At 44.3% G+C, this 14,751-nt stretch overlaps 1 protein-coding gene across 1 annotated transcript in view; it reads left to right on the top strand.

Moving 5' to 3' along the window:
* The window catches only part of LOC140201872 (electrogenic sodium bicarbonate cotransporter 4-like), a 133,655-nt gene that overhangs the window by 59,168 nt on the left and 59,736 nt on the right, over window positions 1-14,751 (top strand). Inside the window, exons 8-12 of the mRNA XM_072266624.1 lie at window positions 2,599-2,686; window positions 3,844-3,998; window positions 4,409-4,534; window positions 7,496-7,670; window positions 11,030-11,163. Coding sequence (XP_072122725.1) covers window positions 2,599-2,686; window positions 3,844-3,998; window positions 4,409-4,534; window positions 7,496-7,670; window positions 11,030-11,163 — 678 coding nt within the window. The remainder of the gene's footprint in view (window positions 1-2,598; window positions 2,687-3,843; window positions 3,999-4,408; window positions 4,535-7,495; window positions 7,671-11,029; window positions 11,164-14,751) is intronic.

Here is a 14,751-nt window from a genome sequence, read left to right as displayed (position 1 = left end):
ATCGACCACTGCTTGAATTTTCTTGTGTAAACCTTGTGTGTCAATGGCGTGACCACAGTAAGTGATGCTTGGTTTAAAAGATTCACATTTTTTGCATCATGCTCTGGGCCCATAAACTTCTAATCTTTTAAACACTGTCTTGAGATTTTGTAGATCTTCCTTGTCATCCCCACCAGTAACAAACATGTCATCCAGGTAGCTCTGAGTGCCAGTGCAGCCTTACAGCACCCGGTCCACAGCTTTCTCCCAGAGTGCAGGCACAGATGCTACTCCAAAAACAAGCCTATTATAGTGATAAAGCCCCTTGTGAGTGTTCATGGCGAGAAACACTTTGGACTCTTCTTCCATCTCCATCTGTCGGTAGGTCTCAGCCAAGTCCACTTTTCTGAAGTGTTTTTCCCCAGAAAGGTTTGCAACGATATCCTCTCTCCTGGGCAAAGGGCAATGATCTACTCCCAGTCCTGGGTTGATGGTGACCTTAAAATCACCACAGATCCTGACAGACCCATCTTTCTTGGCTATTGGGACCACTGGCATTGCCCATGGGCTCCACTCAACCTTGGAAAGAATTCCTTCAGCCTGGCTCATTGGCTACTTTCTCACAGATGGTATAAGGAACTAAAAGGCTTTTGTAAAGCTTGGGTGTTGCATTTTAATTTAACACTATCTTACCTTTGATATCTTTCAGTTTTCCAATGCCATTCTTGAACACTGCTGTAGCCTCATCCGGTGCCTTTCTTAGTTCACTTTCAGTTGAATCAATTGCAGGGGATGGATCTCCAGTCAATTTGTAATTGTCTCAGCCAGTCACAACCCACAATGCTGGCCATCCATTTTCACTACATGAAAGCCCAATTTGGCTTGTTGGTTGTTATATTTCACTGTTACAAATGTCATTCCCACAGGAGTTATCTTTTCTGCCACATAAGTTCTTAGTTAGATATCTGCAAACTTCAGTTTAGTATCTTTGAAATGATGTCCAAATATGTTTGTATAATAACTAAAACAGCAGAGCCAGTGTCCATTTTAATTAATTTGTCATTCACTTCTGGTGTAAGCTGCATTGCTTGTCTCTTGTTAGTTTTCACATTGCAAAACTCAAGGTTTAGACATCCTGAATTCCTCTCATCATTATCAAACTTTTCATCAACAGCTTGCAGATTACTGTTCTTTTTGAATCTGCAACTTATATTTTTAGTTGTATTTTCCCTGTGCAGTCCATATGCCTGATGCGCTGTTTATATGCTTCCTACTTTGTTGCATTTTCTGCAAGTTTCACTTTTAAGTCAATATTGGTCTGGTGTACGAAACCTCGACCCCCCCCCCCCGCCCACCACAATAGTAACACAATTTATTCAGCAAGGCAGGTTCCTGTTTAGATGTTGCAATTTTGATTACACTCACTTTCTATCCTGCTTGTGACTTATTTGAGTCTCTGACTGTTGTTTTCATTAATACAGCAATTTCAACTGCTCTTTTAAATGTAAGTTGTGTTTCAGTTAGGAACCATTTTTGAATGCTTTCTTGTAAGGTCCCACAAAATTCATGACATTCATAATTTCAGCAAAGCTCATTTCGGCTGGTTTGTTTGGAGCAGTTAAACTTCTAAGCAAACTGTATGCTTTTCCATCCATTGCTCTCAGCAACACTGGCATTCACTTTTCATCAGCTACTTCATTTGCTTCAAAATACTGCTCAATTTGTTCAGTATACATCATCCAGTTTTCTGTTGTGCAATCAAACACACTTATCTTTCTGATGTAGCCAGCCCACTCCGCTTTTTTTTAAATTTTTAATTATTACCACCCAGTACTCACTGTTTATGAACCCATGGCCATACACATTGCTTGTTAATTTAATCTATTCTCTGCCTTTTTTAACTAAAACTTCTCTCTCCCCTTCTGAAGAAAAATGTGCTGCACTTTTTTTTTAACTTGAATATCTCTCTCTCTCTCTCTCTCTCTCTTCCCCCTTCCAAAGAAAAATGTGCTGTGCTTTAACAGGTAGGTAGAAGTCTCAGGTTGTTTTTAAAAACTTCCTCATCACCACTATTATGTTTTGTAACTCCAGAAACGAACTGAAAGAAAAACACAAGAGCCAGGATACTTGACTACTTAGTTTTCCTTTAGTGAGGGGTTCACGTATGACGTGGTCATAACATATACAATTCACATACTTCTTACTTATAACCCACAATGAATTATACAAACAAACAAAGAATGCTGAATCAAACAATCTATTTACAATATTGCTCAAATATTTCTGAAATATTGAATACACTACAAAGGCCAAGTCATCAGGTATATTTAAAGCCGAAATAAAGAGGTACTTAATTAGTAAGTGCATTAAAGGGGATGGGGAGAAGTCAGGAGAGTGGGGTTAAGAGGGAAAATAAATCAGCCATGATCAAATGGTAGAGAATAAATGAGTGGCCTAACTCTGCTCCCATATCTATAACAGGGGTTCCCAATGTGGGATCCACGGACCCCTCGATGAATTGTAGGGGTCCATGGCTTAACAAAGTTTGGGAACCCCTGGTCTACAAGGAATAAAATTGGGGATTCAAAGGTTTAACTTATTAATCTCCATTCCACACAGGTTTATCTTTATTCTTTTGGGACCTCAAGGAAAAGGCAAATCCTACAGTGAAATCGGAAGAGCAATGGCCACACTGATGGTGGATGATGTGAGTTGCTAACTTAAACTTAAACAGAAAAGGCACAATTATGTGTTGAGGTTGGAAACGTTAACTTGAGAGCCAACCTCGGTTATCAGTACTACACTGAGTAACGTTAAATAGCTTCATCCTTGTGCTTGGTCGATGATTTCAGATCATCTCTGCAGTATTTTTCTTTGTGCTCTTTGCGTCATGGTGATGGTGGGTGACATTCCTTTATGCCCAACACCAGTGGGAATTGCTTGGCGGCGCTATGCAAGTGCGATGGTTTTCCAAGAAGCCAGAAAGCAAAGAGTTTGCAGCAGCAGCTCAGAAACTTGTCCCATGGATGGACAGTGCCAGCGGAGCTTCTGTTTCCCATCTCTAGTAATGTGGGTTCGATCCTGACTTCTGCTGCTTTTTGTGAGGAGTTTGCATGTGCCCCCTCAGATGGGCTGGTTTTTTCTGGATGTTTGACCTAAATCCCACATCCCAAAGTCATGCAGGTATAGAGGTTAATTGGTCAAAGTTGGAAATATGTTTATTGTCACATGAACTGGGGGGGGAGGGGGCGGGTGCAAAGAAAAAAATAATTTTAGCTGCATCACACGGTGCCTGTAATCAGAATTTCCTCTGCTGCCTGTACAGAGTTTGTACGTTCTTCCCGAGCCAGCGTGGGTTTCCTCCGGGTGCTCCGGTTTCCTCGCCCAGTCCAAAGACGTGCTGGTTGGTAGGTTAATTGGTCAGTGTAAATTGTCCCATGACTGGGCTAGGGTTCAACTGGGAAATTGCCAGGCGGTGTGGCTCGAAGGACCAGAAGGGCCTATTCCGCGTTGTATCTCAATAAAGTAATAATAATAAGTAGCATTCAGAAGATAAATGTAAACTAAACATGAAGTAAACACAATTATTATAAGAAAGAACAAAAAAATCTCCATTGTCACACAACATGTGGTGTTGCCATACTGATTAAGGTGTGCCAGTTGATTCAAGAACCAAGTGGCTGACGAGAAGGAACTGTTCTTGAACCTGGTGGTGTGGGACTTCAGTCTTCAGTATTGCCTTCCTGATGGGAAGTGTTTGGAATGGATGGTGAGTGGGTTACCCCGCTGTGTGGTGGCTGATTGCAGTCTCCCGCAGTTCCGTCTGACTGATGCTCACTCTGCTCTGGGTTTCCTGGGTTACAGCTGTTCAGCGACGTGGCTTACAAGGCGAGGGACAGAGACGACTTGATCGCTGGCATCGACGAATTCCTCGACGAGGTAATTGTTCTTCCTCCTGGTGAGTGGGACCCCAAGATCAGGATCGAGCCTCCCAAGAAAGTGACACCAGCCGAGAAAAGGTAGGAATTTAATTCAATTATTTGCAGGGTTTGTGTTGCATGCCCGTCAAAACATCAAACCATACAGTGAAATGTGTCTTTTACATCAAGTCGGATCAGCAAGGATCGTGCTGGGCAGTTTGTAAGTGACACCAAAGTAACATGCCCACAACTTACTAACCCTAACCATAACATCTGGAATGTGGGAGGAGACTGGAGCACGTGGAAGAAACCCATGTGGTCACAGGGAAAATGTACAAACTCCTTACAGACAACAATGGGAATTGAATGGTGATCTTTGATTCCTTAGCATGGTAAAGCAACGCACTAACCGCTAACAAGCTATCTCTTGTCGTGAACAGTCGGAAGAGTGTGTCCCTGTGACTACCCCACATATAGACTGACCAGCTGTCTGTCTGTCTTTCCCACAGGAAGTCCATCTACTCTCTCAGTGAGGCAGGGCAGATGAATGGATCAGCAGGATGCGGTGGAGTAAGTGATGACGAGAACATGCCTGCACCACACGAGCTCGGGGAAGAGCTGACCTGGACGGGGAGGTATGTATTCCAGACTTCCTGGTTAGATTGTTCTTGCTTTGCCCTCCATTGACATCAGTTGGCAGCAGAAACCTATTAACGGGAGATGTCCACATCCAAAAACTAAACAACACCCACACGCTACTCCCAATCCAAAACCACACCTCCCCCCCACCATTCCTGATCCAATTCCACTCCTTACCACCATTCCCGATCCAAAACCACACCTCCCCCCCACCATTCCTGATCCAATTCCACTCCCCCCCACCATTCCTGATCCAATTCCACTCCCCCCCACCATTCCTGATCCAATTCCACTCCTTACCACCATTCCTGATCCAAAACCACACCTCCCCCCCACCATTCCTGATCCAATTCCACTCCTTACCACCATTCCTGATGCAATCCTATTCCTGACCACCGTTTCTGATCCAATCCCACTCCTCCCCGCCATTTTCAATCCAGTCGCACTCTTCCCCACCATTCCGACCCTCCATTCCCGATCCAATCCCACTCCTGACCACCATTCCTGATCCAATTCCACTCCTTACCACCATTCCTGATCGAATTCCACTCCCCCCCACCATTCCTGATCCAATTCCACTCCTTACCACCATTCCTGATCCAATTCCACTCCTTACCACCATTCCTGATCCAATCCTATTCCTGACCACCGTTTCTGATCCAATCCCACTCCTCCCCGCCATTTCCAATCCAGTCGCACACCTGCCCACCATTCCAGTCGCACTCTTCCCCACCATTCCGACCCTCCATTCCCGATCCAATCCCACTCCTGACCACCATTCCTGATGCAATCCTACTCCTAACCACCATTTCTGATCCTATCCCACTCCTCCCCACCATTTCCAATCCAGTCACACACCTGCCCACCATTCCTAATCTGATCCCATTCCGGCACAATGGTTCCAAGCCAATCCCACTTCCAGCCGCCGCTCCCGATCCAATCACATTCCCACCCTAAAGCATTTCCGTTCCCCAATCCCATTCCCTGATCCTACACTCACCTACTAATCACAATCCAAACACGTTCCCAGCCACCACTCCTGATCCAGTTCAGCCCCAACTACTACTCCCAAAGCAATCCCATTCCCCAATCCCAACCCCATCCACCGCTCCTCTCCAACCTGCTCCAAGCTCAGTCCATCCTTCTCACCTTTCACAGTAATTAAATACAAATTAAGAAACAATTAATAATTCAAGGACACATTTTCATGGCAAATAGTTTGTTCATTTTTTAAGTTCAAAGTAAATTTTATTATCAAAGTACATACATGTCACAATGTACAACCCTGTGATTCATTGGGCTTGGTGTGTCCATACAAAGCTGTAATTCAGCCAGTAACTATACTCCCCACTGCATATCTATAGTAGTTTTTCAAAGTTTTAGATGTCACGTCAAATCTCCGCAGGACCCTAAAAAGTAGAGGTACTGTCATGCTTTCTTCACAATTGCCCTTACGTGCTGGGTCCAGGACAGGTCCTCTGAAATAGACAAAAATTTGAAGTTACTAACCCTTCCCACCTCTGATCCTCTGGTGAGAACTGGCACATGGACCTCTGTTTTCCCTCTCCTGGTCTACAGACAGTTCCTTGGTCTTGCTGACATTGAGTGAGAGGTTGTCGTTTGTGCTGCTGGAGATCGTGGAGGAGGTGTTGCGGCGAAACTACATCGAAGCACTGAGGCATGCAACTCCTCCCCTTCAATACTGCTGGGCAATGTAAAGCTTGTTTGATGGTGGCGAAGTTTGTAACTACTCTGCTCAAACGTAAAGAGAAAGAACCTAGATCTAAAAGGAGAGGAGATCAAAAGAATTTGGACTTATACGAGGCAAAGGCACAAAATTGAGTTCTCTCCTTATGAACTGCCGTATACTATCTATGTTAATGATCTAGATGGAAGAACCAAGGGTATTGCAGCCAGATTCACTAATAGATGGGTTTGTACCTTTTAAGGGGACATTGAAGCCTGCAAATGGATATTGGTTGATTGTGGGTGATAATCCATCTTCCCACATTACACTCATTGGATCCAAATGTCTTTGATTCGAGGTTCTTTGGAAGTCAAGAACGAGGCAGAAAACTTGATGCTTATCATTATTTTTATTAAGCATTCTAAGAACAAAAAAGATGAAGGGAAAAGAGGCATGGGGAGGGAGAGAAAGAGAGAGGTGGGGAGGGGAAAAGAAAGAACCAATTTGGTCTGGTCCTCTTATACCAGATAACTGATAACAGCAAATTCCATTCAAATACCTTTGCTTAAATTAACCAATAAGATGGCCCTTTTCATACAATGTGATACCTGCCACTGAAACTAAGAAAGTTTCCAGAAAGATAAAAAGGCATCTGCAACTACTAAAACACACTGAGAAGTTACACGTATATAGTGTACTTTGCAACAGTGTTAGGCAGCCTAATACTTCTCCACAGTACTGCCATAATTTTATGTATTGCACTGTACAGTTGCCACAAGAAAAGCAAATTTCACGGCATATGTGAGTGATGATAAACCTGATTCTGAAATGGGTCTCTATTGGGGACTGAGAGTGGGAAGGGGGCAGGAAGAGGGGAATCACGGTTGGGGAAAGGGGAAGGGAGAGGGGAGAGAGCGGGAAGCACCAGAGAGACATTCTGTAATGATCAATAAACCAATTGCTTGGAATCAAATGACCTTGCCTGGTGTCCCAGGGCCGGGTGTGTTGGTACCCAGACCCTTCCCCCATCCCTGGTACTCCTCTGCCACCTGTCCCACATGCGACCCGTGCCATTGCCAACGTCCTTTGCCCTTGCCAGATTTATAAACTCGCTCTCCACTTCCACACTGACAAACACAGTGCAAAAGCCTTAGGCACCCTAGCTGTACCTAAAAACCTTTGCACAGTACAATAGGTAATAATACATAAATACAACAAACTTAAGAACATTGTCTGGTTTCTCATGCTCTGCTGTTCACACTGGGTGCAGGTTCTGTGGAGGCCTACGGCTCGATATCAAGAGAAAGCTTCCTTGGCTGCCCAGTGACTTCTATGAGGGTTTCCACATCCAGTCCATCTCCACCATTCTCTTCATCTACCTGGGCTGTATCACCAATGCCATCACCTTCGGTGGATTACTGGGCGACGCGACCGACAATTACCAGGTGAGAAGGTACCCTTACAATGGCAACCACCACTCCATCAACTAACCAGTGAGCACCAGCGTTCCAAACAGTCAGCTCACCGGAGAGCAAGCAGTTCACCCTCTTTGAATTGCTTGTTTTCAATTCAAAGAGAGTGAATTAGCCAATGGACCAAATGGCCTAATTCTGCTCCAATGTATTATGGTCTTATTAGTCAGGGCATCAAAGGTTTTGGGGAGAAGGCAGGAGAATAGGATTGAGAGGGATAGTAAATCAGCCATGATGGAATGGCAGAGCAGACTAGACAGGCTGACTGGCCTAATTCTGCTCCTATGTCTTATGGTCTTATGGTTATTTGAAAAAGTCATTGGCAGTTTCATGAACGCAGCTGATCTCTGTCAAGAAAGAAGAAAACCAGGTATTATTGCCGAGCGAGGCCCATCTTCACCTAAAGCAGAGGCTGCCACCACGAATCACAGCAAGCTCCCTGATGGGGGAGAGCCCAGCTGCTAGTTGGCTACATTACCCGGCTTGGGCACGAGGTGGGTCTGAATGCAAGGAGGATATAAGGTGGTGAGGGTATGAGATAGATGTGAGGTAGATGTGGACATGACGAGGATATGACCTTGGTGTGAGGCGAGAGTTAGGTGGGAGTGTAGTGGATGTGGAAATGAGGTGGGTGTGAGATGGATGTGCGGTGGTCTAGGCATGCGATGAGTGTTAGGTTGGTGTGGATCCTAAATTCCAGTGTTTGATCCTGTCCCAGCTCCTCCTCCACATTACCAATGCTCACATGACCAGTGGCCTCCCCTTTAGTGCCCCCTTGGGCAACTGAGACCTTTACTGGTTGACAAGACCACCACCACCTCCTGCACAAGGTAACTCACTGAGTCAGGACCTGAATGGATTTTGGGGAATTACGTCCCTAACCACCAAGTTACCTGCAGCAAATGCAGCATTGGTATCTAGGGTGAAAGCAACAATTTCTAATTGGTGCCATAACTGTGTCCAATGGGGTATTGATGCAGTCAGCCCCCATCCGTAATTACCTCAGATCACCTGAGAATCCACCATATTGTTGGAGGTTTGGAGATACCAAGAAGTCAGATAAGGTATGGAGATAGCATCCCTCTCCTGAAGAGTATTAGTCAGCAGGATTGAAAGCCATTACTTCAGTGGTTACCATTACTAATACTAACTATTACTAATACTATTACTGCTAGATTTAATTAATGAATTCCCTACTGCTTTTTTTAGGAGGGACAGGGATAAAGTCTCTAGGACATTACACTGGCCAGAACAGGGGTTCCAATACCTTGCTTAATGGTATTGGTCCATGGCATAAAGAAAGTTGGGAACCCTTGGGCTAGAATAAAGCGTCTCCTAAATCAGCCCTGAAGGGTATGGACATTGTATAGGCAGAAGGGATTAGTTTAGTTAGCCATTTGATTTATAATTTAGTTGGTTCTGCACAACATCATGGGCCAAAGAGCTTGTTCTTTGTTTTAAGATGCTGCCTCTGTTTTGGATATATCCCTGGTCCTCGTCGAACCGATAAAGGTTCTCTTTATCCTTCGATAAACAGAAAAGATTTTGCAGATGCTGGAAATTCAGAGCAAAACACACACACAAGCTCAGTGTCTGTATTGATGAAGGATTTGGCCTGACATATTGACTGTTTACTCCCCTCCCAGATGATGCCTGATGGGAATTCCTCCAGCGTATCATGCATGGCTGTTTATTCTCCCTCCTTGTTTCTCTACGTAACCTGGAAAACAATCAATTCATTCTTCGACTTTACAAACACCAGCAAATCCGCAGATGCTGGAAATCCAAAGTCACACACATAAGATGCTGGAGGAACTCAGCAGGCCAGGCAGCATCTATGGAAAAGAGTGAACAATCAACTTTTCCGGCCAGGATTGTTTATCAGGACTGGAGAGGAAAAGATGAGGAGTCAGAGTAAGAAGGTGGGGGGAGAGGAGAACGAAGTCCAAGGTGGCAGGTAAAACTGGGAGAAACTGTTTTAAACATTCCTTAACTTCTGAGTTGGATGATCAGCCATGATCATAATAAATGGCGGTGCAGGCTCGAAGGGCTGAATGGCCTACTCCTGCACCTATTTTCTATGTTTCTATGTTTCCTCATTTTTGGGGAATGCAGCACCAGTGTGCGTCTAATGTCTCCTCTTGATCTAATTCTGGAGGCTGAGTACTGCAAGTGCTGGAGGTTTTGTTCTGAGAGGATATCTTGTGCAGGAACAAGTGGCCCTTCTTATCTGTAGGAAGTGGCCTTGGGAATGAATGCCATGTTGCTTTTTATTTAATCCGAACTATCTGAAGTACAAGCAGAATCAGACATCATTGTAAGTGGAGGATACGTAATGGATGAAGTGTTTCGGGCAGGGTTTCCCAACTTTTTTTACGCCATTGACCCCTACCATTAACCGAGGGGTCTATGGACCCCTGGTTGGGAACTCCTGGTTTAGTCACTTCAGTTCAAAGTGTTGGCAGCTGGAACATTCCGTCATTGGGTCCATGCATCAGGAAGACCAGGGTGAAGACAAGCACATACCTCATCTCCAGCCTCTTTCCTACACTGCTCCTACCAAAGTAAATTAGGTGACACAAGAGACTGCAGATGCAGGAATGTGGAGCACAGTGGAGGACTATGTAGGAGGAAAGGGTTAGATTGATCTTAAAGTAGGTTAAAAGATTAGCATAATGTCATGGGCTGAATGGCCTGTACTAAGCTGTTTTGCAATATCCGCAAACTCACTGGAGGGACACTGAAGCTAGTGGATACAGAAATGTTTTATTCAACAAGATGAGGCACCCATGGAGGAAGAGGCCTGTTCAACCCAATATTACATGACATTTTATATGCTAAAGATCAAAGATAGCAGCAGGACAATTCTATGGTTACAACTATCTACAATGCTTCCTTTGGATTACCTATAATTTTCAAACTTTCTTCTTCACACCCACACTCCAGACACACAAAATGAATGTTAATCAGCATTGCCTGGTTTTCATTTAACTGGTGTCTACAGCTCCAGCATACTATTGTCCGGGGCTGCATTTTAAATTTAATCTACAATCTACATTCAGGTCTAAAGATTGTTTGCTGAAGTTAATACTTTGCTATATATCCAAACTCCAGAATACGCCCTAACATGCTGTAATGTTCTATAATCTATAGTCTAACTTTATGTGTTTTTAAGTATGTAAAATTGAAGTATATATTTCATAAGATTAGTTCAAGCCCTGGCAAAGTATTCATGGTGTTACTCATGGCACAGAAATGTTCCACTCCATGCAAATGAAGTTGGAATGAGTGACGAGAGCTTCGGGCTAACAGTCTTTGCTTTCTGCCACCAGGGGGTGATCGAAAGTTTCCTGGGCACTGCTTTTACCGGCGCTGTCTTCTGTCTCTTCGCTGGGCAGCCCCTCACCATCCTGAGCAGCACGGGCCCCATCCTCATCTTTGAAAAGCTCCTGTTTGACTTCAGCAAGTAAGTGTGGGTCACTTGATGGCTGGCATGAATATGATGGGCCAATTGGCTTGCTTCTGTGCTGGACCATTCTGCAGCTCTTTCAGAACAACCCTTAAGACCTAGCTGTTCTAAGGATGTTGAAGTTGCGTAAGACATTTGTGAGGCCTAATTTGGAGTATTTGTATGCAGTTTTGGTCAAGGAAGTTGTAAATAAGGTTGAAAGAGTTCAGAGAACACTTACAAGGATATTGCCCGGTCTGGAGGACCTGAGTTATAAGGAAAGATTAAATAGGCTCAGAATTTATTCCTTAAAACATAGAAGATTAAAAGGAGATTTGATAGAGGTATACAAAATTATGAGGGATATAGAGAGGGTAAATGCAAGCAGGCTTTTCTCACTGATGTTGGGTGGGACTACAACTAGAGATCATGGGTTAAGGGTGAAAGGTGAAAAGTTTAAGGGGAACATGAGGGAAAACTTCTTCACTCAAAGGGTCGTGAGAGTTTGGTATGAGTATCCAGTGCAAATAGTGCATGCAAGCTCAGTTTCAATGATTAAGAGCAGTTTAGATAGGTACGTGGATGGTTGGGGTATGGAAGGCTATGGTCCTGGTGCGGGTTGATGGGAATAGACAGCTGAAATGGTTTGGCATGGACTAGATGGACCAAAGGGCCTATTTCTGTATTGTGCTCTTCTATGACTATACTAGCTTTGGATTTCTGGGATGACTCCACTATCTATGAAGTTTTAGAAATACCCTGCTTGTTTTGGGTATGTAATTAAGTTGAGGTTGTGTATATGGTGTGTATACTCCTTTAGTCAAACAGTGCTTAACTCCCATTTAAAATTCCAAAGAACTAAGTATGCTTAGTCATTGAGCATATTCAAAGATGGACCAATGGTCCAGTTACAAAGGGAATTGGGGAATACTGGGAATGTACAGGAAGATGGAGGATGTGTCAGTAATGTCTCAGTAATGTGTCTCTGATCTGATTGGTGAAGAAGGCACCCATATCCATTCATAAGGTTCCAAGCGACCAATGAACTGCTGCGTTGTTCAGAGGTTGCACAAAATGATCTGTGACCCACACAAGCAGGTCTCAGCCAGGGAGGCAAAAGTGAATCTTAAAGTTTGTTTAAGGGGATCTGAGGGGGAAATCTTTTACACAGTAAGTTTCTGGAATCTGCTGCCAGACGAGGTTGGTGGAATCCGATTCAATTGCTATGTTTAAGAGGCATTTAGGCAGGCACTTGAATAGGCAAGAGGTCGTGTTTCAAGAAGGCGACATCCATCATTAAAGACCCTTGCCACCCATGGTATGTCTGTCTCGCGGAAGACATGCACTTAATGTTCTTAGAATATCATCCCTTCCGTGATCAGATTTTGGAGCGGTCCACAAACATATGAAGACCATAAGATACAGGAGCAGAATTGGGCCATTTGGCCCATCAAGTCTGCTCTGCCATTTCATCACAGCTGATCCATTTTTCCTCACAGCCCCAATCTCCTGCTTTCTCCCTTTTACCCTTCATGCCCTGACCGATCAAAGAATCTAATTCCACAGATTCACCCCTCTCCGGCTGAAGAAATTCCTCCTCATCTCTGTTCTAAAAGGACACCCCTCTGTTCTCAGGGTACATCCTCTGGGCTTGAGACTCTCGCACCACAGGATATATACTCTCAACATCCACTCTATCAAGGACTTTCACCATTCAATAGGTTTCAATTAGGTCATCCCTTATTGTTCTGAATTCTGGTGAATTCTAGCTAGTAAGATATCAGGAGTAACTCATAATTTTTACTGTCTTTCAATGTACGACTGCCACAAAACAACAAATTCAATGACAATTATAGTGTCAGTGATAATAAACCTAATTTCGATTCCAATCTTGATCAAAGAATATGGACCTAGTGCCACAAATGGGATTCATATAGATGAGCAAAAATGTTGGCTTTGGTGATAGGCTGAAGAGCCTGTTTCTGGGCTGTGTAACTCCATGACTCTGTTTAGGGAAACCATTTAAATCCAATAGTACCTTTAGAATTGATCTTTTTTGTCTTTGTTACATTATTCACTCCCTATTGCCCAGAGCATCTGTATGGCTTGGGAAATCAGTAAGGGCCATCCAAACTGTGCAGTCTTATACGGGCAAGTGGCAGATTCAGACAGCTAAGTCCCTTCTTTAGATGAACCACCCGAGTCCATTCGACAATCCAACAAGTTCAGGTGCCAACTGGTGGAACGATGACACTCACCAACCTATAGGCAACACACATCAAAGTTGCTGGTGAACGCAGCAGGGCAGGCAGCATCTCTAGGAAGAGGTACAGTCGACGTTTCAGGCCGAGACCCTTCGTCAGGACTAACTGAAGGAAGAGCTAGTAAGAGATTTGAAAGTGGGAGGGAGAGGGGGAGATCCGAAATGATAGGAGAAGACAGGAGGGGGAGGGATGGAGCCAAGAGCTGGACAGGTGATTGGCAAAAGGGATATGAGAGGATCATGAGACAGGAGGTCCGGGGAGAAAGACAAGGAGGGGGGGGGAACCCAGAGGATGGGCAAGGGGTATAGTCAGAGGGACAGAGGGAGAAAAAGTGCTTTAGTTTCAACCCCTTCACTCTGACAAAAGCAACACAAATCCCTTCAACACTTAAGAGGGGAATAGATAGGGTAAACTCAATTAGGCTTTTACAGCTGAACAACACACACAAAATGCTGGAGGAATTCAGCAGGCCAGGCAATCTCTATGGAAATAAATAAACAGTCGACATTTCGGGCCGAGACCCTTCTTCAGTTCAACTGAGTTTGGGTGCTACTAGAACTTGTGGTCATAGGTTAAAGGGGAAAGGTAAAATATTTAAGGGGAACCTGAGGGGGGAACATCTTCACTTGGAGGGTGGTGAAAGTGTGGAAGTAGTAGATTTAGATTTAGATTATGAGGACACGCAGTCCCCTTTCATTGTCATTTAGTAATACATGCATTAAGAAATGATACAATGTTTTTCCAGAATGATATCACGGAAACACATGACAAACCGACTTAAAAACTAACAGAACCACATATTTATAACATATAGTTACAACAGAGCAAAGCAATACCGTAATTTGATAAGAACAGACCCTGGGCACGGTAAAAAGTCTCAAAGTCTCTCGAAAGTCCCATCATCTCACGCAGACGGTGAACCTCCAGCGCCGCCAACTTGCCGGTGCAGCATCCTGGAAGCATCCGACCACATTCCGACTCCAAGTCCATCCGAAAACTCCAAGCCTCCAACCAGTTCTCCGATACCAAGCACCAAGCACCATCTCTGCCGAGCGCTTCGACCCCGACCCCGGCAACAGGCAATAGGCAAAGCCAAGGATTTGGGGCCTTCGTCTCGATCGCACAGTAGCAGCGGCAGTGAAGCGGGCATTTCAGAAGTTACTCCAGATGTTCCTCCGTGCTTCTCACGTCTGTCTCCATCAAATCTAGATTGTGCACGGCCCCTAGTTACATATAATCGATATCATTCAGAACGGCCGCACGCGCTGCGTCGCGCTGCCATCTTCTCCTCCCTCCCTATGACGAACTTGATCGCAAGATTTAAGAGAATTTTGGATAATTA

The sequence above is a fragment of the Mobula birostris genome, chromosome 8, assembly GCF_030028105.1.
Source record: "Mobula birostris isolate sMobBir1 chromosome 8, sMobBir1.hap1, whole genome shotgun sequence".
NCBI classification, from domain to species: domain Eukaryota; kingdom Metazoa; phylum Chordata; class Chondrichthyes; order Myliobatiformes; family Myliobatidae; genus Mobula; species Mobula birostris.
The sequence above is the reverse complement of the archived record's forward strand: the minus strand, read 5'-3'. Positions and strand labels throughout refer to the sequence as shown.